Source organism: Oncorhynchus keta, chromosome 18 (assembly GCF_023373465.1).
Source record: "Oncorhynchus keta strain PuntledgeMale-10-30-2019 chromosome 18, Oket_V2, whole genome shotgun sequence".
Taxonomy (NCBI): domain Eukaryota; kingdom Metazoa; phylum Chordata; class Actinopteri; order Salmoniformes; family Salmonidae; genus Oncorhynchus; species Oncorhynchus keta.
The window spans coordinates 11,812,543-11,839,095 of NC_068438.1; the positions used below are offsets into that span (position 1 = coordinate 11,812,543).

Sequence of the window (26,553 nt, forward strand, 5' to 3'; positions counted from 1 at the left end):
CCCTTTTCCCTTTTGACATGGGCCATAGTACGTTAGTTAATAGCGTGATCTCATGGGTGAGAATGCCTCATTGATCACCCAAATTTTAGTAATAGTCATAGAACCATTGGTTTTCATAACCAGGTTACCCTACACAGTTCATGAGGAATCATGCCTGGCAGAGTTCAATAATGATGAACCCTTTTTTACCTGAAATTGCTTCTCCAATATTTATGAGTTTGTGATTTTGGAGAGGGGGATTGTTTAATGAGGGGATAACAGACACTCTGGTCAGCTTGGCAGGCTTTAAATGGGCCTCAATCAGGCATATTGTCACGTTCTGACCTTAGTTCCTTTGGTTTGTCTTTGTTTTAGTTTGGTCAGGACGTGAGTTGGGGTGGGCAGTTCTTTTTTTCTATGATTTGCGATTTCTGTATTTGGCCTGGTATGGTTCTCAATCAGAGGCAGCTGTCAATCGTTGTCCCTGATTGAGAACCATACTTCGGTAGCCTTTTTTCACCCTTGAGTTGTGGGTGATTATTTTCTGTTTTGTGCTTTCACCGTACAGGACTGTTTTGTTTCGTTCGTTGTCTCTTTATTGTTTTGTTCTTTAGTGTTCTGAGTTATAATAAATATCATGAACACTTACCACGCTGCGCATTGGTCCTCCGATCCTTCCTACTACTCCTCCTTGTCAGAGGAAGACAACCGTTAAAAATATTGGTGCACCTCATTTCAGGTTCTACATTTGAATCTCATTCAATGTTCTCTCAATACAGTTCACTCACTCAGTGTTCTCTCACTACATTCTCCTCTTAGGCAATAACAGTTTGGTCAAAGACAGAGGAACAAAACTTTCTCCAGACATGTGGAGTGTCAACATGGAGCAAATTGCAATAGTCATGACAAATCTTCACAATGCTGCATGTTATGAGTAAGCATAAATATGCTAAATAGGTGAGTAGGATTACGGTTGTTTTTCTAATCTCTAAAATGCCTCTAAAATGCTATCCTTCATGCATGTGGACTTATAACTATTCATACTTGTTACGACTTCTACAAATGGTGTGGTGGAGGAGGAGTCAAACGCAGAGAGCAGGTAATGTCGTACGTTAATCTATTTATTCCAATGACAGCGGAGACATGGACATGACAACACTTGGGCGTAAGAAACCACCCGTCCAAAATACACAGGACTAAAACTGTCCGGAAAATAATGAGAATACACTTATACACCAACACCAAAATAACAGAGAACAAGCCCGCACAAATACCCAGCGGGCCTAGTGCCCTTAAATAGCCTACAAACAAACACTAACTCAAAACAGGTGTACCCAATTAAACCCAATAAACAGAAACAAAAGGAAAGGGAATCGATGGCAGCTAATAGGCCGACGACGACGACCGCCGAGCGCCGCCCGAACAGGAAGAGGCCCCATCTTCGGCGAGATTCGTGACAATACTGTACCTTTAACATCCAAATTCACTGGCTAGTACTATTAATACTGTATTACCATGTGACTTGCATAACACAGCATGTAGTTCCCAACATGCAACAGGGTTTTCCAGTGTTTCAAAATACCCCTCTGGTATCCCCTGAGCTTGGAGCTGCCCAATAGCATGGTATTAGGTCTGTCAGGCTTCTTTCCATCAGCAGAGTACAGTATTTGGGGAAGAGTGGGGTGGGCTCAGTGGGTTTCTCTAGTCTAGTGTGTGGACGAGGGAAGGGTGATCGGACAGGAGCAGTGGAGTATCACCGACCATTTGTTCAGGCTCGGCAATAGGTGAACAGTAACCATATCATATGTTGACGGTATGGTGGGTTAAATAAGAAGGAAAGAAAGGGAGGAGGGGCTTTCTCTCCCTGTCTCTGTGTTCTTGGTGCTCAGTCACGTAACTGTACTGCAGTAGGATAATGCGAATGCAGTAGGATAATGTACAGACTGAGGGACGAAGAGAGAGGTGGTGTAGCTCTAAATGATCTTGGCCATGTATCAGTGGAAGGCCTATGACGATGAGCATAATGTTTAAATGGTATATTTAGGACCAGGTTAAGTTAAATGTTTTGCACTGGTACAAAATATGTATCAATCATTATCCGAGGAGTATAAGAGCAAAGCTAGAACATGAAAGTCAGTGAGTGAATCACAAAAATAATTGTCACTTTAATGTTTCATTAATTATCTTAATATTAATGTGTTATTGATCTACTTTAATGTTGTAGCCTTATTCACATGCTTAATTAATCTGGCCCAGCATTTGAATAGAAGAGTTTATCCATACTTAAAATCAATCGGCCTTAGTATGCATAGAGCTTGGCAGTGTGCAAACTATTATGTCTCTAAAATGGCAAAAACTTCTGTTACTTTTCAAAATGGAAGATGGAGTTTGACATTTTGTTCTAAGGAGTATGAGGATGATCCACAGCGGAAAGCATTTTAGTGCTCCCTCTAATGCACTAATATTAGCACTTCCATGAACTGTCCCATATTAATTATGCTCCTATCTCTCACAGATGCAGTTCCATTCTGGACTAATCTCACACTGAAGCCTCATTGCACCATGCTGCTGATGATAAAACTGAGAAGCCAAGTGTGTTTTAGTGCTATACTTTACAATTTATTTCAACCACAGACGGTTCCTGTAGGCCAGGGTTCCCCAATCGGTGGCCTGCAGGCTGAATTTGGCCCACATGTGATTTTATTTGGCCCCCCAAGTTTGAGTCATTTTTTATTGCATTTTTTTTTTATGTTTGACATAAAATACTGTAAAAACACCAGAAAATCAGCTCCAATTGATTTTAATTTGGGAAATCTGTTTGGGCTTCTTGCGGTCAATTTGCAGTCTACAAATGATTTATAATTACGTTCTGGCTCCCTGACCATCCGCTCAAGAAAAAAAAATTGTCAGACGGCTGAATCTAGTTGATGATCCCTGCTGTAGGCTACATTGGCAGTCAACAAAGGATTACATTTGATCATTAATCATAATAACAAATAGTGGTGTTTATTCAGGATATAAACCCAGGTTCAATGTCGCAGATGAAGACGCCATGCAGTGAATGCTGATGCTTTTGACTCTTTTTCCCACTGTGATCAATTGTGCAATACTGTATGATTTACATTTACTTAACAATTAATTAAACTGTGGAGTGATTGAACATAAGGACACAGCCTATTAAATCTGTTTCCTGATTAGCAAGAAAAAAATAAAAACAACTTATTGGTTGGCACATTGGGGTTGGCACATTTACATTTCTGATGAAGTTGAAGGCATGCCCTTGCATCTCTTGCCCTTGCTCCAGTGACAGCCAAAGTGATTATAATTACCATCCTTGTCAAAATCAAAGCCAATGTGTCTAGACACAGTTTTATGATGACAGATTGGGCATGACCCTATAAACAATAAACAACTCTACCCATCAGCTCGTTCGTCTTAAGTGACTTTATCCAAGCTAAATGTGATGAGCGTATTAAGAGAAAATGTATGTCTGAACAGTAATCTTCCCCCAAATAAATCTTCACTGTTGAATATGTTCCTGTAGCCTTTTAAGAAATATTTTAGCTTACAAAATAGAACACGTAAATAATATTTTGAGACAACAAAAAAATCTAACATAAGCTATATCAAGTCCTTACAGTGAAATGCTTACTTTACAAGCCCTTAATGCTTTAAATAAGTTTAAGGGAAAAAAAGTGTTAAGTAAAAAGTAAAAAAATAGAAAAGAAAAGTAACAAATCATTAAATAGAGGCAGTAAAAAGCAACAGTGAAGCTACTGTATAAACAGGGGGTACTGGTATAAAGTCAATGTGCGGGGGCACCGGTTAGTCGAGGTAATTAAGGTAATATGTACATGTAGGTAGAGTTAAATGCATAGATATGCATAGATAATAAACAGAGAGTAGCAGCAGCGTAAAAGAGGGGTCTGGGTAGCCCCTTGATTGGCTGTTTAGGAGTCTTATGGCTTTGGGGGGGGGGTAGAAGATGTTAAGAAGCCTTTTGGCATTCAGACCCCTATTTGGCATTCAGACCCCTATATGGCATTCAGTTCTGTTGGTGTCAGCAGTAGGATGGTAACCTCCAGAGGTGAATTGAATTGGCATTTATTTATTTTACCTTTATTTAACTAGGCAAGTCAGTTAAGAACAAATTCTTATTTTCAATGACGGCCTAGTGGGTTAACTGCCTGTTCAGGGGCAGAACGACAGATTTGTACCTTGTCAACTCGGGGGTTTGAACTTGCAACCTTCCGGTTACTAGTCCACCGCTCTAACCACTAGGCTGCCGCCCCATTAGACAAGCAAGGATGTTGTGCACCTTGTCACCTTACCTTACCTGGCTATACTGCATACCACTCAACAAGGTCTTCAGTGTTGAGCAATTAAGCTCCATAGCTGGGCTATACTGGTGGCCCTACAGTAATCTTGAAATACCTGAAATAGGCTATATGGTATCATAGAAATAGAATGACAGAATTATAATAGAATTATCATTCTATTTCTATGTATGAGGGAAAGCCAGCACAATGCATTCAATACTGTGGGTTTTTACAGCTGAAAAGCCTGCCGCACACATTTGACATAAATGTAATATATATATATATCAACCAATTAAAATGTGAACCTGTAAGCCCATAAATATGATTTAATTAACTAAATGTTCCTTCTAATTTCTTTGGGTTACGTCATGACCATGTTGGCATGTAGTCTTAACTGTGGACCTAGAACAACAAGCGAGGCATTTACTTAGACACATAGCCAATGACTTTCCTCTCCTCTCAGCTGCCGACCGCAGTTGTGTCTAGTAGAAAGGGACCTCAGCTGGTGCTGTTGTCGTGACAACCAAAAAAGGCGCATCAGACTCTCATGAAGGGGGCAGCAGTGCGATGTATAAGCGGGGGTGGGGTAATCGGGTAGAGAGAGCTCTAGAGTGAGAGGCGCTGGTGACTGGAGAGGACTGAATTTCCTCCCCACCTCTAAAGAACTCTGCTGCCTGTCTATCGCAGCCTTTACGCGGGAGCTGAAAGCACAGTGGAATACAGGGCTTTCAGAGAGGGTTTACGGAATATATGTTTTCCTCCAAGCCATTTTGCTTTCGTTGTTTCAACGCATATTTATCTTCCTCAACATCATAGAAACTCCTGGTCACACTTTGTCGTGGAGTAGGTTATTGCCAAGGGTCGGAGCGCCACTTCAATTCCCTTTTACAAGTCCAAACACTTTCTCTGGGATCTCTGCGCGCCCAGTTCGAAATGCTGGTCGGAAGGAGACCGTGTTGGAGGCAATTGCAGGCTTCTTTTTTCAGACTCCTGTGTCTTATTCCTACAGGGTTCCCCGTCCGAAGTGTGGATATGCAGCGAGCGACCGACAACATTACTATCCGCCAGGGTGATACAGCGGTTATCAGGTAAGGTCCCTGTCCAACTTTCCATTCATCCGCAGCCTCGAAGTGATGCTGAGTTTTGTATGATGCTGAGTTTTGTATGCAAAGCATAGAACCAGCATGGAATGAAATGATCAATGATACAATTGACACGTTCGCTAATGTGTAGGCGACTGAAAATATTGAAATGTTACATGGTGTGTTTTACATTAAATAGGACATCAACTAAGTTAAATACTCATCAGTAGGGTATGAGAAATGTAGTGATAAAAATATGCATATTTTTTGAAAGTGTGGATTTCAAGAGACTTATTTTCATTTTGATCTGATATGCGATTTGATGTTGCTCCGTAGCCTGGTTTATTATGTAGTCTATGCCACAGTCACATTATCATCCCCAAACTGCAAAAATAATGATGTAGCCTAGTTTAAACGACATTGCCCTGGTATTTATTGGAAATCACTGAAAACGTTAAGTGTGTCATAGAATTGCCCCCACATGATGCCCGGGAAGCGGCAGATTATAGGAGGCTACTCTTTTCAATGGGGAGAGTACAGGCAAGTGCTGCGTGGGGTAGCCTACAATACATAAAGATGCAGTTTGATTTCCGAATTGCACAACAGCCCATATTACCCGGTTATGAAAAATAAGTCCAAAGCGCTTCACTGTGAATAAAATCCATATTTTCTTTGTGCCAATTACGTCGGGAGTAGATTTAGCCTTATAGTTAATCACCTTTCCAGACAATGCAAGCTGTCAATTTAAGGCTATTATGTTATTGTTGGACACAGATGTCATTAGTCACGTGGTCACAGCCATGTGTTTTTGGACTGGCAGGTCAGCGAGGGGCAATGATTACCCCTCCCCCTCCCCAAAACTAATTATGCAAGACACAACAACAATATTTCTCTCTTTAACTCACTCTCCCTCACACACACCTGCTGATTTATTTGTTTTACCGCTGAATGGAAAAGTATGCTCATGTAGAGTTTATTTGTGGCACAGCCTACATGGTTAAGAATGAACCATAATGACTGAAACGTCTGAAAAAATAGCTAGGAATTTTGCATTATTGATGTTATGTATGATATTTTTATTTTTGTGTAATGTTAAATGAGAGCAATCTGATCTTTATAAAGCAATGTTAGGTTTTATACCCATTGTGAGGTGCATGCATTGCACCAGACAGAGACAAAGAGAGTATTGTTTTATATTCGCTGACTGCAGTAGATGGGTTGTCTATGGAGTTTGGGAATCATTGACCCAGACACGCCCCTACTGGGCTGTATTGCCTTACAGTGCCTCTGCATGCCAAGCTGTAATATATATATATATACTTTTGGTCATGTAGTATGTGAGTTGATTATATTATATATATATATATATATAATATAATCAACTCACATACTACATGACCAAAAGTATGTGGACACCTGCTCGTCAAACATCTAATTCCAAAACCATTAATATGGAGTTGGTCCCCCCTTGGCTGCTATAACAGGCTCCACTCTTCTGGGAAGGCTTTCCACTAGATGTTGGAACATTGCTGTGGGGACTTGCTTCCATTCAGCCACAAGAGAATTAGTGAGGTCGGGCACTGATGTTGGGCGATTAGGCCTGTCTCGCAGTCAGGGTTGAGGTCAGGGCTCTGTGCAGGCCAGTCAATTTCTTCCACACCAAACTCAACAGACTCTTTCTGTGTGTACCTTCCTCCACCAAACTTTACAGTTGGCACCATGAATTGGAACAAGAAGCGTTCTCCTGGCATCTACCAAACCCAGATTCGTCCGTCGGACTGACAGATGGTGAAGCGTGATTCATCACTCCAGAAAACGCGTTTCCACTGCTCCAGAGTCCAATGTCAGCAAGCTTTATAACACTCCAGCCGACGCTTGGCATTGCGCATGGTGATCTTACAATTGTATGCGGCTGCTCGGCCATGGAAACCTATTTCAGGAAGCTTCCGATGAACAGTTCACGTTGCTCAGTTTGGAATGTGTTAGTGAGTGTTGCAAACGAGGAAAGACAATTTTTACGCGCTACCTGCTTCAGCACTCGGTGGTCCCGTTCTGTGAGCCTTTATGGCCTACCACCTCGCGGCTGAGTCGGTGTTGCTCCTTGACGTTTCCACTTCACACTAACAGCATTTACAGTTGACCGGAGCAGCTTTCGCAGGGCAGAAATTTGACGGGAGGGTGGCATCCTATGATAGTACCACGTTGAAAGTCACTGAGCTCTTCTGTAATACCATTTTACTGCCAGTGTTTGTCTATTGTATGGCTGTGTGCTCAATTCTATACACCTGTATAAAATGTGGCTGAAAGCCAAATCCACTCATTTGAAGGCGTGTCCACATACAATATATTTACAAAAGTGTCAATTCACTGTAAATGTTCTCCTACATAAGACTGTATCGGAGCACACCATCATGTTCTAATGGCAAATCACATTCAGATATTATATTGAAGACATTAATTCAATAATTATCTAGCTTCTTTAGACCTGAACATTTATATCACACTACCATTTAATTAATTGTCGCACTTGTCGTCTGTAAGGAGTGAGGGATTGTACAGATTAACGTCATCATCTGACGCAACATAAGAACTGTTGAAAGTTACAAAAAAAGTGACAAACATTTAACTTTCAGTTTAAAGAACGATATACACTTGATCCTCTCATGGTGATGCAGTAGTGCAGCAATGGGAATATCTCAAAACCTGTGGTAGCCTATATTGTTAACCTGTAGGTCAAAAGGTGTGCTGATCACTCTGGTGTTGTCACAGCCAGGCCCAGCAGGTTTAGGACCTATAATCCACTTACTGGATTTCCTCTCACTAATTGCTACCATCAATTCAATTACTTGATCATCAAGTCAATCAAATTCCAACGTGGTTACTTTTAAATCTTACTAAGGCTCACCAATTGATATCCATTTAAAAATCCAGCCAATCAGTTTACTCAGTGCATTCATTTCCTTCAATTAAGAGTGAGTTTATCCGTCACCTGGCCTGTACAGTAATATATGTTCTACTCAGTGCCGAGTTGTTTCCTTCCATACAGTGTCACTCAGTGCGCCTAATATTAAAACATGATTCCTGAAGTTGCATTCGTGAACATAAATTGACTTCAAGTTTACTTTTTAACAGTTAACTCAGTCATCAATGACTACACAACAAACTGCAGTTGTGTGCCCAGTAGCCCGACCGAACAACATGCATTTTTCACTCCCCAGTTTCAACAGACAAATCGGATAAATAAATATATATAAAAGAACAAGGGCCACTGAGAGAACTTTCAGGGGGGGCCCCAGGGTAGTCATTTGTTGCATGAGAAAGTGTAGCCAATGTGATTCCATAAGCTGGTTTCGCTGTGCTGTTGGGATATCCGTGGCCTAGAGAAATAATATAGCCTTGACTCCATTACCGATGCCTGCGGCTTAGTTATGACATTACAGGCATAGGTGGAGCTGAACCCTTAAAGAAACAATTTTGTTACACAGTAGCTGTGGTGTACTAGTAACAATGTTCCTAAAATGACAAAGAAAAATGGCCTTATAAGACATGCAAGTAAAGTTACCAAAATAATTGTCCTTTTTCAGCATCAACACTTTGATATTGATTCAAATAAAGGTGTTGTAAAGGTTATTTTAACCTCATTTGCTTGGCTAGTTAATCTGTTAAACTCTGAGATTGTTTAAGTCAGTCTCAAATACAAGAGATGAGATTCACATGACATGAATGTGTTAGTACAGCAGTCTATGTTGACGCATTCTTTAGATGAAGTACTGTAGAAGTCCACTGTAGCTTAGAGTCATGCCGATTACGTTTTATTGACGTCTTTGGCTGACATTTGACTTAATACCAGTTGAACATTTTCTTCTCTGCGTGCTTCAACTAAATTAATCTCAAACGTCTTGTTACATCCCCAAACATTTAGATTGCAGTGAAAGTGTCCCACATTCTGAACTACTTCGAGATTGATACCACCTCAACAACCCAAATTAATCCTTTTCAGTCACAGTGAATCACGGCTGGATCTCAAAGTTATTTTGTATCCCTTTGCAGCATTTCTGTGTCACAATGCATTACTTTTTAATTGCTTTTTCACTAGTTGGCAGTCCATGGCCTGCAGGGTGTGCGTTCTGATGTGGGAGAAGCGCAGAAAATTGACAATAGCTTATTAAAGCATTAATGACACAGACACCGGGATTGCTCTCCTCCGGGTCAATTATCATTGATTTGACAATATCCGCTCCCTTTCGTGGTATTTGGGTGGAGATCATTGCAGGCTTGTGTTTTGCCCTTAGGCCCGGATGTCAGACACCCGAATATCCCTTTTCAATTAAAGTATGAAAGGCTCAGTGTGTTTGAAACCTGCTAGGTTCAGATATCAGACCTGTGAAGCAGGTTCTCATAGAGATACACTGACATAGCAGGCCCCGTGTAGCATTTTAAAGCTACAATTTGGGATCTGGGAATCCTTATAATGGTCATTTCAATTATTCATATGTACATATAAAAAGGTTACATTTCACCAGGCTCATCCCTCAGTTGTATACCAAAATGTGTCGGGCTGGCTGTTTTGTTGTTTTTAGAATCCCAAACAATAGCTTTAATATGGCCCCGTATGCATCGGATCAGGATCAGACTGGAATACATTGTGGTTTGATGGCTAATGTGGCCTTGAAAGGATGGTGCAGTGTTATCTAGGGAATTACTATCTCCTTATAGTTCAGCTCACGTTTGAAGGAAATCTCATTTTATTTGACATTTTCCTGTAACATTTGTCGTCAAAACAAGATTTCTCTTCTCTGCTGTACAGTTGTACAGAAGTTAACATACACTTAGGTTGGAGTCGTTAAATATAGTTTTAATGTAGTTTTGGCCAATCGGTTAGGACATCTACTTTGTGCATGACACAAGTAATTTTTCCAACAATTGTTTACAGACAGATTATTTCACTTATAATTCACTGCATCACAATTCCAGTGGGTCAGAAGTTTACATACACTAAGTTAACTGTGCCTTTAAACAACTTGGAAAAATCCAGAAAATTATTTCATGGCTAATTGACATCATTTGAGTCAATTGGAGGTGTACCTGTGGATGTATTTCAAGGCCTACCTTCAGACTCAGTGCCTCTTTGCTTGACATCATGGGAAAATTAAAAGAAATCAGCCAATACCTCAGAAAAAAAAATCCTATATCGACATAACCTGAAACGCCACTCAGCAATGAAGATGACGCCGACAAAAACAATAAACACTACAAACAAACCGTAAAGCGAAAGGCAATGTGCCCTAAACAAAGTCAACTTCCCACAAAGAAGGGAGGGAAAACGGGCTACCTAAGTATGGTTCCCGATCAGAGACAACGATAGATAGCTGGCCCTGATTGAGAACCATACCCGGCCAAAACATAGAAATACAAAAATCCTAGATAACAAAACATAGAATGACCACCCCAAATCACACCCTGACCAAACCAAATAGAGACATAAGGGAATATTTACTCTGATTAAATGTCAGGAATTGTGAAAAATGTAGTTTAAATGTATTTTGCTAAGGTGTATGTAAACTTCCAACTTCTTCAACTCTAAGTGTGTCAGTGTCTGGAATATGGTCTATCTACAGTATGTCAGACATTCCATCCTTTGAGGATGAAACCAGATAAATGATGCCTACTCAATACTGGTTCCATGTACTTTGGGACATAGTTTCAAGTGTATGGAAGGATGGAACACTTTTCAGCTCATTTAATAGTATTTGTTTTCAAGGCTACTGAAACACACCCAAACCTCTCCAGTATAAGTGTTGGAATGTTGTCAATTCTCATTATAATGAGCAGGCCGTTTTATTTTAAGTTTATCTACTTTTTGGTTTGTGGTGGGATTTACAAAGAGATTGCCTCTGAGTGTTGAAGGATTTTACAACAGAGAATTATTCAAGTGTTGATTACAATACTAGCTGCTATTGATCCCAGCAGAAAATGAATGGCTTCGCTAACTGTTGACTCACAGATCCCGATCCAAATCCAAACCTTACAGTTAAGAGATTATGACCATTTGCATAATTCCACTACCGAAAATGCATTTTCATTGTTCTCTTTAAGAACTGCACATTGATAATTTACTGTAAATACCAGACTGTCTGTTCCTGTCTGTTCTCTGTGTGGGTCACTTTTCCTAGACACATATTTTCAAGTCCAAAAGATCCACTAAATCTATTAAGAGTAATGTGGTTGTGTTATTATGACCATATAAATCACCCATTACCTCTAACAATTGCCAAGTCATTGACTCCAAACATGGATTTTCAATTTGGAAGAGCAGTCATTGATAAGTAGTTCGTTAGCATACTCAGAAGGAGGGCACTTACTGTAAGTGTTCATCTCCAGTACTGTAATGTTCATAGGGGCTTAACACTCTACCAGGAATCCTTGGCAAGTGACCCACAGAGGACATCACTGCGTGCCATAGATGGCATAGATTGATAGAAAATAAACCAAATCTGAACACATTTACATAATTCCGTTATGAGACATGAATGGCTCTTGTGTCCTGATTTGAAAAATGTGAATTCAATTACTTTGAATAAGTGAACTGGTGTTTGTGTTCCTGTTATTTCAAGATCCTATTGTAGAAATATTTATCTTAAATATCAAATGGGGTCAAGTTCAACTTTTTTGGTACTATTAGTAATGTTTTGCAACTATTACTATGCTTATACATGCCGCAACCATATCACAAGCATTGTCACATTTTAAATAGGAAAAAACATTGGCTGGAACATAAGGAGAGAAACCGTGCTACACAATTTCACATGCCCCCCTCCCCCGAAGGACCGCTATCTCTCAACAAGTCATCCGACTGAGTGCAGGTTTTTTACAGTTTAGAGCCTCCCAAGGGCTTTTAGCATCTCTCACAGTGCTGTCCAGTGCTGCTCTGATGGGGTAGTGACCTGATTCAAAGCCGGGGAGACCAGGGACAGACAGCATTAGTACAATCACCACATAATCCTCTCTGCTTCTGCCCTGGCAGAGCCAGGATTTTCAAATCAATTTCATTTTCACCCATGATGCGGTTACAGTTTGAAAAGATGTGCGGCTGCCAGCTTCGTCATTATCTCCCTGTCCCATTTTGTTTTGGAGAATGAGGTTGAAGGGAGGGGTAGCGTAGTGGGGGGGATGGGGGTGTTTGGTTGGACATCTCCCCAATTTGAAGTTTCGCCGACAGTTGAGACATTTCTGCGTCATTGAGATTGAACCATCTGAGAGCCTTCTGTTTGTGTCACATGCTGAACTGGAGTTGAAGCGGTCGAAGGCTGTGCACGTTGTGTAGTTGTTATTGTGAGGATGAGATTATTTTTGACTAGGATGGCCGATCTTCGTGTTGGTGCTCTCACCTGGATGGATGTCTACTCTAAAGGCATTTTAGAGGTTACTGGGGCAGTTTTTTGCTTGACAGTTAGGCATTTATTTGGCTTAGGCCTAGTTTGTTTTCTCTCTCCTCAAACTTTCTCTCAGCTTCCCAGAGTTCCCTGAGCTCCCTTCAGCCTGGTGATGTGTCAAAATCACTGTGCATATTAACATATCTATCAGGTTTTTATATTATCATACCGTCCTTCTCTCATCCCAGGATTTACGGTATTACCGGCTTAGTACACAAGGGGGTGCCAAAAAAAGCCTGAAAAATCCCATTGAGTGTCGATTATGAGAAAGCTATCAGAATTAGCACATGTAATATCGAATTTCCATGGAGTTTGCTAGCTAAATATGCTAACAAGCGCAAATGAAAATAAATTCATTGCAAAGACAGGAAATCAAGCTCCTAAAGTTATGCATATATAGGTAGTAGCTAACCAATATAATTTTTTGGGGAGTTTGGACATTTACAAGCGAATGTGAGCTGGGGACATTGTGCAAATGAAGAAAGTTTTGACACATGCTTGTCTGAAGGAAGAACAGTACTGGCTCTGAAGCAGCATGTGTACAGACTGTGTCTGTCTGGAGTTGCTGGGAAAACGGGCCTGCCTGTTCTGCTTGGAGAAGATGGGGGAGGAGCAGAAGGGCCGAGAACATTGAGGAGAAATAAACGCAACAAAATCAAGCAGTGGCAGCTGTACAAATAACTCATCCAAAGGGCTTTACTTCTCAAACAGATGCAGAAAGTAAACACTATACGATGCCTTGTCACCTTATTGGTTCAGCCACTTGCTTAGATAACTAGAAAGTTAAACTTAGGGGTCAGGTTAATGCAGAAATCTGTGTTTTTCACACAGGATTTCTTTGTTGAGAATGCATAAATCTCTTGCTGCGTTTTGGAAGAGCAGAACTAAAATGCCTCTTGTAATTTCTGCTCAACATCAGTCAAATGTTGTGCTTCTGTTGCACTTCTCCACTCGGATAAGAATTCATGAACGGGCATTCCATGAAAAGACAGCGCTCTTACTGATGTGTAGCTACTTTTCTCCGCTACTTTTCTGGGTGTAGCCAGCCTACTTTTCTCAGGTAAAAATGAAATAACAAGTTTAAACAAAACATTAGGAAATGTAGCCGGCTACATTCTTTCTATGCTAAACATTAGAAATATCATAGCCATGCATTGTTTTTGCAAAAAAAAGACCTTGCTTTTCATTGTAAGCTCATTTATTTGTGTGGCTGCCAGCCAAATAGTGATGCACTTCTGTTGTCATCTGATGAAAATTAAACTATTTTCCGCCGAATGTGTTGCACTCATGAATTATCTGTAAAGGAAAACAATAGTTGCACATCCCTGATCTTTCTATTTGAGTTTTTTTTCAAAACACAATTGACTCTCAATATAAAACGCGACCCCTGTCAATACAAAGCTGAACCTGGTCCCGCTTTCTCCCATTGTGCTATTTACAAACAAATACGTGACTGACTCAACTGTTCTGGGGAAGTATGGTGAGCTTCATAATGTAAAATAATGTGACAGGTGAAATGAAGAACGTGATCTGCTTTATCTCCTAAGGTATTGCACACGTTGACTGCAGGTATTTACTTAAGAAGTAGCCACAATTATTACAATTTATTGAAAAACTTAAAAGAAATGGTTTCAACGATATTTATGGTATTGAAAAACCATTCCTTGGCTATTTCAAAATTGCCCGGTATACAGTATACCGGCCAAGCCTAATCTCTATCATTACACCAGCATCCAACCTCCTGAACAGTCCAGAAAGTAGGCAACCTGCAAGTGTTTGTGATCACACCAATTACTCTAACAGTACACAATACAAAATGGTTAGCTTTGTTCAAATATCATTTCATTAGGGATGTGCATCTTTCCTTTCATGAATGATTTGACACGTATTTAGATGCATGGGCACCAATCCGATACAGGAACGATATATTTTGAGTTTGAAACGATTCGGTGCAATTTGGTTTGATTAGGGGAACGAATTGATGCGATGACCTTTTTTGTTGTTACATGAACACATTCATTTTCCATTATAAAATCATATCTGCAGCTGATAGGAGCTCAGGAGCTGAGCCTCTCTGAGCTGGTTCTGTCTGAGATGAGTGGCTCTCTGTTAGTGTGTGTGTGTGTGTGTGTGTGTGTGTGTGTGTGTGTGTGTGTGTGTGTGTGTGTGTGTGTGTGTGTGTGTGTGTGTGTGTGTGTGTGTGTGTGTGTGTGTGTGTGTGTGTGTGTGTGTGTGTAAGGGGTGTCAATGGTGTGTATAGGCACCTGAGCTGAGCCATTGGGCAAACTGTGCATATACAGTACCACCCCCCTATCAGGGTTAGGGGTGGGAAGAAATGTATGCTTTTTGTCACTCCACCATTTATCTGAAATCTCTATCACCCACTAGTTAACTTTGCAGATTGAATATATTTTGAGCTAGTACAATGTCAATATTTACATTTAGAAATGTTTATCCCCGTCTCGAAAGCGAATGGTTTAGACTGTTTGGAATTTCACGAAAAGGTTCTCTACCAAAACTATTTCTTATGGTGAACTTGAATCTAAATCAAATCTGAATGATTGAAAACCGCAATCAGCAGTTGGATGTGAGTTGCGTCCACTCTTGTAGGTTATTGTGAAAGCCCTTTTACAAGCATCTGAATGCTGAAGGTGCCAGATGAACAAATAGCCTGTTAGAACAGGGATCGGCCTACCTCTCGTTGGCGCAAGAAGCTGTGTCTCGTGCACTCTGCATGACCCATTTACATTGTGACATATTTCATTACGTCGTACGTCAACTTCATGCAAGCTCGGTCCGCTACTGGATGTACAGTACAGAATAGCGTTTCACAACATAAGACAAAATGGAGGAGAGCCTAGTCTCTCGTCAGAGATCGCATTTACAAAATATGACCTTTTCATTCGTTGTTTCTGTTGATAATAAAACATGTTTTGTTTAGCTATTTTCTTCCTCAACTTGTTTGTATAACTTTCTAGCAAGTCGAGCTGTATTACAGAGCAGCTAGCTAGCTAAAAGCTTTGCTTTGGCTGTACTGTACTGTAGCTAGCGAACTTCACCTAATAATTATTATCAAAAACAAACATCATTACCATCACAATAAACTAAAACAGGAGGGAACAGTCAAAGTATAATAAGTTAATAATAATTAACAACCAATGTGTATTTTTTTAAACATACTTGTACTATTAAAATAGCACTTACTTAATGGGTAATTGTTTGCAAGGTGCTAGCTATCACATAAACCCATCTTCGAAAACCACATTTTCATCTTCTGTGGTTTTGGTAACTTTTTTTTCTTTGATGGACTCTGACTGGAGAGTTTGGAAGACATTCAAAGTGTCCGGCGTCCAGCCCACACCAGAGCCATCTTACTGTAAGGGGGTGTTGGGTTTCCACTCCGTTGTGGATGGTCCCCATTCAAATGAATGGCATCCGATGCAATGTAACAGAGTGCTTATGATGAGGCAGTCATACTCAGTTACATGCATCAAGTTTGATAGGCTACTGAACTGAGAGGTATTTTCAGAATAAAACGATATGAGTAAAAAACTTAAGTGGATCAGCGATTCCTAACGTTTAAATTTCTATTCTGACCGATGCATGCATGCTAAATTTGGATCAGTTTGGTCTCCCACAGACCGATGCACTCGTATCTTAATCATTTTAACCAGGCACTGATCCGTACCGGTGAATCATTACATCCCTACATCTTAATTATGTTACCCATGTACAGGGGATTTGTCATTTTATTATTTTCTTAAAGAATCAGTTCACATTAGATGTATTTAATCCTTTGTACAGTACATGTAATTTGTCTGTCAGTGTCACATTAAAGTCCACTGGTAAAGAGCTGTTTCGCCTCCCCACATGCGGCAGGCTTTCGCTCTTAGTCACTCACTTAGTTTACTTTACTAAGGATTTTGGTTGAGAAGTGGGTTGTCCCAATTTTACAGTCATTCAAGTCGATGTTAACCAACAGAGACTATAGTCTGATCAGGAATCCACTTAATTGTGGGAGAAGACAAAAACACATTTTTTTAAAAGCCATTCAGAAGGCAACTAAAATGATTGAAGAGGAGTTTCTTTCTGTAGAGAATTTGTAGTTTAAAGATCCTATACACTGAGAGGGTTTTGTTCTTTACAGAGGATCCGATAGTATCGAAGTAAAGAATCAGATTCATATCTGATAGCACCCTTGGTATTATTTTTGGTTACCATTGGTTACAGGGCAGGTGTATTTAGTATACATCCATTTAGATTCAAAGCAGATTGAAGCGTTACATAGAGGGAATGTTCTCATAAGTGACTTATTGTTTACTTCGTCACGTCTGCTCCCGCTCTCCCCCCTCCCCGGGCACTTGAGGGCGCCAGGCTGCCCTGCATCACGCACTCCTAGCATCAGCGATATATTGGACTCACCTGGACTCACTCATCACCTGTTATTACTCCCCCTATATTTCTCAGTCCCCCAGCTCTGTATTGATTGTTTTTTGTCTGTGTTATCTGTTTGCTGATGTTGTTACGGTCTCGTTCCATGTCCGTTCTATATGAAATGTTTTACTCCCCGTACCTGCTTCCTCTCTCCAGCGTCATCACGTGACAGAATACAGAAGCCAACATACGAAGCATCGGGGAGTACTGGCGTTCCTGTTGGTATGGTGGCATCGGCTCTGGGTCGCTATCGATGGAACCGGGGGTGCCTAGCCAGCTCGTCAGGGTTCCATGCCCTAGCTGGCTCGAGAGGTTTCCTTGCCCCGGTTGGCTCGGATGGCGCCCATCCCACGTCGGGCCTCAGCCGGATCGTCAGTTCTTGTTCGCCCAGCCGGTCCAGGTGTTTTTTGTTTTGTTGGTGAAGTCGGGGTGGATTACATCGCCAATGGAACCAGGGATGCCTAAGTCAGCCTGTCGGGCTTTCATTCCCTGGCTGGCTCAAGAGGTTTCCTTGCCTCGGCGGCTTCCCATCCCACGCCACACTCCATCAGATCTCCGGGATCCTTCTCTGCAGCGGGATCGACAGGCATCTTGCCTCAGCCGGATTTTCGGGCTTCCATGCCTCAGCCGGCTCGCCAGGCTCTCACGCTCCTGCCGGTTCGTTGGGCTTGCCCAGCGCCCACTTACAGTTAAAGTGGGTGAATTGTTACATAGGAATTATAAACACAGGAGATACATTTATGAGGACAAAAGCACCTCACTAGCCTCAAAATGCAAACTGAATCACCCTACGTTAGTTCAATGTAGCGGGATTTCCAGTTGGATTTCAATACTATCTTTACACATCAAAGTATATTTATTTGCACATCACTAAAATGTTTTATGTTGATGTATATGTTCATTTATCACTCTTAACTTGAAAGAGCTTGAGATGCGGAGAGGGTGTCCATCTCAGATGATAAAGCCAATATACACACCAAATAAATTTTTCAAATCAAATTTTATTAGTCACATTCGCCGAATACAACAGGTACTTACAGTGAAATGCTTACTTACGAGCCCATTACGAACAGTGCAGTTTCAAAAAATACGGATAAGAATAAGAGATAAAAGTAAAAAACTTCTTGATACTACCCATCCCGCATGCGGGAGCGTAACGTAGCCTCAAACTAATTAGCATAACGCAGCGGACATAAATCTTCCTAGAAAATGTTCCGATTCATGAAAATCACAAATGATAAATATATTGAGCCTTTTGTTAATCACACTGTCATCTCAGATTTTTTTAAATATGCTTTACAGCCAACGCTAGACAAGCATTTGTGTAAGTTTATCATGGCATAATGCTATGGCATAATGCTCTGCTAGCATCAGGCAACATTTTCACGAAAATAAGAAAAGCAATCAAATTAAATAATTGACCTTTGAAGAACTTCAGATGTTTTCACTCAGGAGACTCACAGTTAGATAGCAAATGTTCCTTTTTTCCAAAAATATTATTTTTGTAGGCGAAATAGCTCCCGTTTGTTAGTCACTTTTGGCTGAGAAATCGACCAGAAAATGCGGTCACTACAACGCCAAACCTTTTTCCAAATTAGCTCCATAATATCGACGGAAACATGGCAAACATTGTTTAGAATCAATCCTAAAGGTGTTTTTCACATAACAATTCGATAACATATCGATCGGGGCAATTGGTTTCTCATAAGAAGCGATTGGAAAAATGGCTACTTGTGTACTTTACGCAATATTTTCTGCGGGAGCCACCATGTGACCACTTGCTAAATGTGGTCCATTACGGCTAATCTTCAACATCAATGCGTAAAAAGACGTCACAATGCTGTAGACACCTTGGGGAAAACGTAGAAAACGTAAGCTCATTCGTAGCTCATTCACAGCCAAATAAGGAGTCATTGGCATGAGGCGGTTTCAAAAAATGCGGCACTTCCTGATTGGATTTTTATCTGTGTTTCGCCTGTAACATCAGTTCTGTTGCACTCACAGACAATATCTTTGCAGTTTTGGAAACGTCAGAGTGTTTTCTATCCAAAGCTGTTTTATATCCAAAGCCAATTATATGCATAGTCGAGCATCTTGTCGTGACAAAATATCCCGTTTAAAACGGGAACGTTTTTTATCCAAAAATGAAAATACTGCCCCTTAGTTATAAAAGGTTATTAAAGAGCAGCATTAAAAAATAACTATATATACAGGGGGGTGCCAGTACAGAGTCAATGTGCGGGGACACCAGTTATTTGAGGTAGTATGTACATGTCGATAGAGTTAATTAAAGTGACTATGCATATATGACAACAGAGAATGGCAGTGGTGTGGAGAGGTCAATGCAAATAATCTGGGTAGCCATTTGACTAGATGGTCAGGAGTCTTATGGCTTGGGGGTAGCTGTTTAGAAGCCTCTTGGAGCTAGACTTGGCGCTCCGGTACCGCTTGCCTTGTGGTAGCAGAGAGAACAGTCTATGACTAGGGTGGCTGGAGTGTTTGACAATATTTAGGGCCTTCCTCTGACACTGCGTGGTATAGAGGTCCTGGATGGCAGGAAGCTTGGCCCCAGTGATGTACTGGGCCGTTCGTACTGCCCTCTATAGTGCCTTGCGGTCGGTGGCCGAGCAGTTGCTATATCAGGCAGTGATGCAACCAGTCAGGATGCTCTCAATGGTGCAGCTGTAGATCCTTTTGAGGATCTGAGGACCCATGACAAATCTTTTCATTCTCCTGAGGGGGAATAGGTTTTGTCGTGCCCGCTTCACAACTGTCATGGTGTGCTTGGACCATGTTAGTTTGTTGGTGATGTGGACACCAAGGAACTTGAAGCTGTCAACCTGCTCCACTACAGCCCTGTCGATGAGAATGGGGGCGTGCACAATCATCTCCTTTGTCTTGATCACATTGAGGGAGAGGTTGTTGTCATTGCACCACATGGCCAGGTCTCTGACCTCCTCCCTATAAGCTGTCTAGTTGTTGTCGGTGATCAGGCCTACCACTGATGTGTCATCGGCAAATTGAATGATGGTGTTGGAGTCATGCATGGCCGTGCAGTCATGAGTGAACAGGGAGTACAGGAGGTCATGCATGACTCGGCCATGCATGACTCGGACCCCTGTGTTGAGGATCAGCGTGGCGGATGTGTTGTTACCTACCCTTACCACCTGGGGGCGGCCAGTCAGGAGGTGCAAAATCCAGTTGCAGAGGGAGGTGTTTGAATCTCTTTAACCTCTTCGAGATAGGGGGCGCTCTTTTAATTTTTGGATAAAAAACGTTCCCGTTTTAAACCAGATATTTTGTCACGAAAAGATGCTCGACTATGCATGGAATTGACAGCCTTGGGAAGACAAAACTCTGACGTTTCCAAAACTGCAAAGATATTATCTGTAAGTGCCCCAGAACTAATGCTACAGGCGAAACCAAAATGAAGTTTCATACAGGAAATGCCCCAGATTCTGAAGGCGTTGTGTTCCAATGTCTCCTTATATGGTTGTGAATGCGCCAGGAATGAGCCTGCGCTTTCTGTCTATTCCCCAAGGTGTCTGCAGCATTGTGACGTGTTTGTAGGCATATCATTGGAAGATTGACCATAAGAGACTACATTTACCTGGTGTCCCGCCCGGTGTCCTGTTTTGAAATTATTGCGTAATCTGTAGGTCCATGCGCGTTCCATTTCTTCAGAAGAGAAAGTAAACTGCCACGATGGATTTTATCGTCGATAGATATGTGAAAAACACCTTGAGGATTGATTCTAAACATCGGTTTGCCATGTTTCTGTCAATATTATGGAGTTCATTTGGAAAAAAGTTCGCGTTTTAATGACTTCATTTTATTTTTTCCTTACCCAAACGTGATGAACAAAACGGAGCGATTAGTCGACACAAATAATATTTTTTTGTAAAAACTGAACATTTGCTATCTAACAGAGTCTCCTCATTGAAAACATCTGAAGTTCTTCAAAGGTAAATGATTTTATTTGAATTCTTTTCTGGTTTTTGTGGAAAATGTTGCATGCTGAAATAGAGGCATAATCCTATGCTAGGCTACCAATACTGTTACACAAATGCTTGTTTAGCTATGGTTCAAAAGCATATTTTGAAAATCTGAGATGACAGTGTTGTTAACAAAAGGCTAAGCTTGAGAGCAAATAGATTAATTTAATTTCATTTGCGATTTTCATGAATAGTTAACGTTGTGTTATGCTAATGAGCTTGCGGATAGATTTACACAATCCTGGATACAGGTTTTTTTCCGTAGCTAAACGTGACGCAGAAAACGGAGCGATTTGTCCTAAACAAATAATCTTTCAGGAAAAACTGAACATTTGCTATCTGAGAGTCTCCTCATTGAAAAAATCCAAAGTTCTTCAAAGGTAAATTATTTTATTTGAATGCTTTTCTGTTTTTTGTGGAAAATGTTGCATGCTGAAATAGAGGCATAATCCTATGCTAGGCTATCAATACTGTTACACAAATGCTTGTTTAGCTATGGTTCAAAAGCATATTTTGAAAATCTGAGATGACAGTGTTGTTAACAAAAGGCTAAGCTTGAGAGCAAATAGATTAATTTAATTTCATTTGCGATTTTCATGAATAGTTAACGTTGTGTTATGCTAATGAGCTTGCGGATAGATTTACACAATCCTAGATACAGGTTTTTTTCCGTAGCTAAACGTGACGCAGAAAACGGAGCGATTTGTCCTAAACAAATAATATTTTTTGTAAAAACGGAACATTTGCTATCTAACTGAGTCTCCTAATTGAAAACATCTGAAGTTCTTCAAAGGTAAATTATTTTATTTGAATCCTTTTCTGGTTTTCGTGAAAATGTTGCCTGCTGAATGCTAACGCTAAATAAAACGCTAAATGCTACGCTAGCAATCAATACTGTTACACAAATGCTTGTTTTGCAATGGTTGAGAAGCATATTTTGAAAATCTGAGATGACAGTGTTGTTAACAAAAGGCTAAGCTTGAGAGCAAATAGATTCATTTCATTTCATTTGCAATTTTCATGAATAGTTAACGTTGCGTTATGGTAATGAGCTTGAGGCTGTAGTCACGATACCGGATCCGGGATGGCTCGACGCAAGAAGTTAAAAGTATAAGCATCAAGGGCTAAGCTCATACACATTTATGACAAGGTAAACACCTAACCAAAAGTATGTGCGGCAGTTGTTGGCACTAACCTGGTCGTTGCCCTAGGTTTCTATTATAAAAATATGTAGTGAATCTGCATCTAGCGGTGGATAACCATTGCTAGAAGTAGGACTGTTGTAAACTGGCAGTCATAGCAAGTAGCCTGATTAAGACTGAAGGATTGCTGGATAGAGTCAAGTTGGAGAAGTTAGTTTCGCAGAGCATGTTTGCTGGTCCTTCCCAAGAGAGAGATTTGAACCTATACATAAAAATGACTGCCTATGTCTGTCTAACCATTGATTCACATCAAAATTTGACACTCAATTTGCTAGTGACCTCCTTGAGAAGCTATTTTTTTTGCCCAGAAAAATGTCTTCAGAGCAATGCTGTCTTGCCTAGATGCCCTGTGTTTTTCTTGCCATGCCTCAGCCCTCTAAAATACCCTGCTGGTGGCAGTACCCCACACCACAGGTGACATCACAGAATGTTGACTTGCACAAGAGGTATGACTGATTTAACATCACCCTGTGTTCAAAGCCACTTAAGCCTCATTGACTAAAGAACGCTGGAGTTCTCTTGGTTCACATGCCGCTTGTACTTGATGGATTCTCGCCCCAAAGGACTTTGGGTAGCATTTGTCTCTGTCAATTCGCCCGTAAAACGCAGGAGCTAAGAAATATTGCAGGTTTGATAACCATGGACCTTTAATTCATACAAGGTATCTATCTGAAAGCACATTAGGTCAAGTGTTCTCGACTCTGGGAAGCTCCCTGAGATCTGATTAAAAGATGATAAGTTGGTTCCATTAATATATGGATGTTCATGTGCTCCAATGTGTTCAGGTGCTTTGTCTTGTGCTATTGGGGTGGAAAACAAACTGTGCCTTCTTCTGTGCCTTCTATGGAAGTATTGAACCTAATCAGTAGTTTTTTACAAGGATAAAATATGTTCCTATACAGTGACAGTCTCTACTCTGACTTCACCACAGATCACAATGTTTGTTTTCCTATTACTTCTGTCATTACTTCGATGACACGGACAGCAAATGGAAATGACTGAAGCTTGTGCTAAATATTGTGCATTATAACAAATATCTGCATTATATCATGTCTGCAGTGAGTGGATGTTGGTGCCACTAGGCCCCAGGGAGTCCAGAGACCTCTGTCTTTAGCTCAGTGGTCTAATTTAGTTGTCTGCACTTTCTGTGTACACTGTTCTTCAGCGCCATTTTAGAGGATTAATCACTTCAGTTCAGCTCACTTCAGTGTATTTACTTGGCCAGCTCCGGTACTCCTTTACACTAGGGTATTTCAAAGGCCAAGGAGAGGACAGAACAAGTCCCCTACTTCAATCAAATAGTGAGAGGGCCGTAGGAAAGAGCTCCTTTGATAGCTCTTTTGTTATGGCCTAAGTATTTACGGCCCTATGTGCTATTTTATGTAACGGGGTTTGCAGAGATTGTGTGAGGCTGAGAAAATGTTTGCACAGTGTGACAAATCGCATCCCAATTGGTGAAGATTGTGATATAAAAATGATGAAAAGTACAAGATGCTCTTTCAATGCTTGGGTACATAAAGTCTAGGAAGTATCATTTCAAGTTGTTTTCCTATTTTAACACTCCCTTTTTAAAATGCAGAGTTATGATGATTTCACCTCACCATCTCATAGTTGCTATCAAATGAAAAGTGACAGTATGTTAAAGTACAGTGACAGTCATATACTGCAACCATGTGGGAACAGTCTCACAGGTCAATCAAACCTATTTCAGTGATGTTGGTAACATATGCACAGACAGCCTCAACACAGTCTCACCGTCTGATCTGAGATGATGATGATGATGATGATAATCAGCACTTTCATTTCCAAAAAAAACATTTTGGAGGGATTAGCCTTGCAGGGACATCAGTGCGGGGGAGGTGAGGGGGGTTGTTGGGGAGCTGTCAAGCCAAGCTCTTTCCTTTTATGGCTGCAGTCCTAGACCCAGATTATCACTAATCTCATTTTCTTTCATTTGACCTCAGTCCAGGGTCAAATGTAGCTAGCGGTTAGCCTGCGAACATCCTCACAATCGGTCAGAACTATGAAGAGTCAGGAAAAGGAGCTGTTCAGTGGTTGTAAGTAAAAACAGAGGCTTGGAGGGGTTTTGTTGCCAGAGAGCGTTCACCATGCATGTATTAACTCGTGACCAGCAGGTCGATAGTAAATAGTCTCTTGGACCTGTATAGCTTCACTGATTTCCAGCTGGTAATGATGTCTCAACATCCGACTATGTGATGAAAGGTAGGATTTCATCTAAGGCCCCAGGAGACAGATGCTATTTCACAGAATGTTTTGGGTGGAATTCTCTTGTTGGTTCCAGTTGTCTACTATCACTGATACAATACAGGAGATAACACCTTCGAGTGGGGACTCTTCACAGCCTTAGAAAATCAAACATTTTGTTTCATGGGGATAACATAATACTCCTGTGTAAATCTCCCCGAACATAATAAACCACATTAGCTAGTACTTATGCATCATACTACAGCCTGAGTAGGTAGCCAGCTTTAATGTTTCATGTCTAGCCTTAGATTGATTCATAATTCATCCTTAATGGATTTAGCTCCTAATTCAGAGAGAGAGAGCTCTTCCAACTGAATTTAACTTATCTTATTTAAGTAAAGCCTATGGGTTGTTTATCCGGATCAAGCCCTACTTTTTAAATAAAAATAACTTGTCTTAGAGGTGTTTGTTTTTCACTTGCACAAGACATTGCAAGTCTGCCAAACATAAAACAACATTTCCTGTCTACGCGCTTATCTCTAATTTCAGTCTTCTAATCCACCATATGGAGCTCGCTGAATTGAGTGATAAACGTTCTGCTTGTATGCTTTGGAAGGAAACGGAGGGAGAGATCACAGGATACGCAAAACAAAACCAAATCAACAGTGGAACAAACAGGGGAAAACCTGAGGGACATTGTTGAGATGTGGCTTCTGCTTCTAAAGTATCGCACAAGGGTTGACTAATAGGCGTGTACAAAACTATCTCGCAGAAGCCACGCCGAGTTTGTAGTTGTGTTGGTACTAGTAGTAGTAGCTGTGTGTGTGTGTGCATGTGTGTGTTATGGGACACTATTAAACACTGTGTTCTCTGTTTTTGAGTCACTGTCTCAACAGCAGTTGACTACAATTGAAAACCCCATCAGGGATGGTGAAGAACAAATGATAGAGGAAAACATTTGCTGCACAGAAACTAAAAATACCTTAAGCTCGAACTCACAATGAATAGAAAGTTTCCATTGCCAAATGTGAAGAGTGCCTCTTCCAGGTGCAGTGTGGACATATTTAACATGAACATATGGAACTATTAATGGAACTATTAATACAAATTATTATTTCATGACATTGTATTTGTATACAGTGATTTTATATCCTATAATAAATAAAACAATTCAAAAGAAATAAATATAGCCGATTCACCCTTTTGGACTACAAACAAACCACTTTGCAATATGATCCAGCCTCACATCACATCTAGATCATATTGAATCCCCAAAAATTGCTGGGATGATGTTGACGAGAGGAAATATTGATTGCCTCGCTGAAAATGTCACTCTGTTCTCCAGGCCGTGCATTCTGCAGATGTGCCGTTGGTGTTCTGTTTCACACTCTCTCTCCTCTCATTTCCCACTGTCAGATTCTCTTCTTCTCCCCTCCTCTTTTCTCCGGAGAGCCCCCTGCTTCTCCCTAATTGACTGTTATTGCCAGCCTCCCAAACCAACTCTTCAAGGGCAGACCAGGGAGAGGAAGGCCCTCCTTAAGCTCTCAAATGGCTCCAATTGTACATCCATGAATGGAATCTGTACAAGAGTCCATAATTGTAATCAGTCACACAAGCAGCCATATCTAAGGCAGGATATGTGCCTCAGCCACCCTACTGCTAAACAGCATGGGAGCTGTCCAATTAAGCCACTTCAGCCTTGCAAAACAAAATGGCAGGCTGGCAAACGCTTAACCAGTCATTTATGGGGATGGACTTGTGCACCAACACACATGGAAAGACAGCTCTTTGGGTCTGTTATTATATGCTAGTGTTTCTGGTAATTTTCTAGCATTATCATACTGCAATTTCCTCCATTTCTGAGATGATAATGTTTGCGAAGAGTCTTTGGGTTATAACAGCTG

General features: G+C 40.8%; 1 protein-coding gene across 5 annotated transcripts in view; it reads left to right on the forward strand.

Moving 5' to 3' along the window:
- Positions 1-26,553, forward strand: part of LOC118397254 (limbic system-associated membrane protein-like) — a 1,147,967-nt gene that overhangs the window by 994,865 nt on the left and 126,549 nt on the right. For 4 of the 5 annotated variants that reach the window (XM_035791838.2, XM_035791839.2, XM_035791837.2 and 1 more), the window contains exon 2: positions 5,308-5,386. In XM_035791838.2, coding sequence (XP_035647731.1) covers positions 5,308-5,386 — 79 coding nt within the window. Of the gene's footprint in view, positions 1-4,874; positions 5,387-26,553 lie in introns of those variants that run through there. The other variant, XM_035791836.2, reaches the window with a different exon arrangement.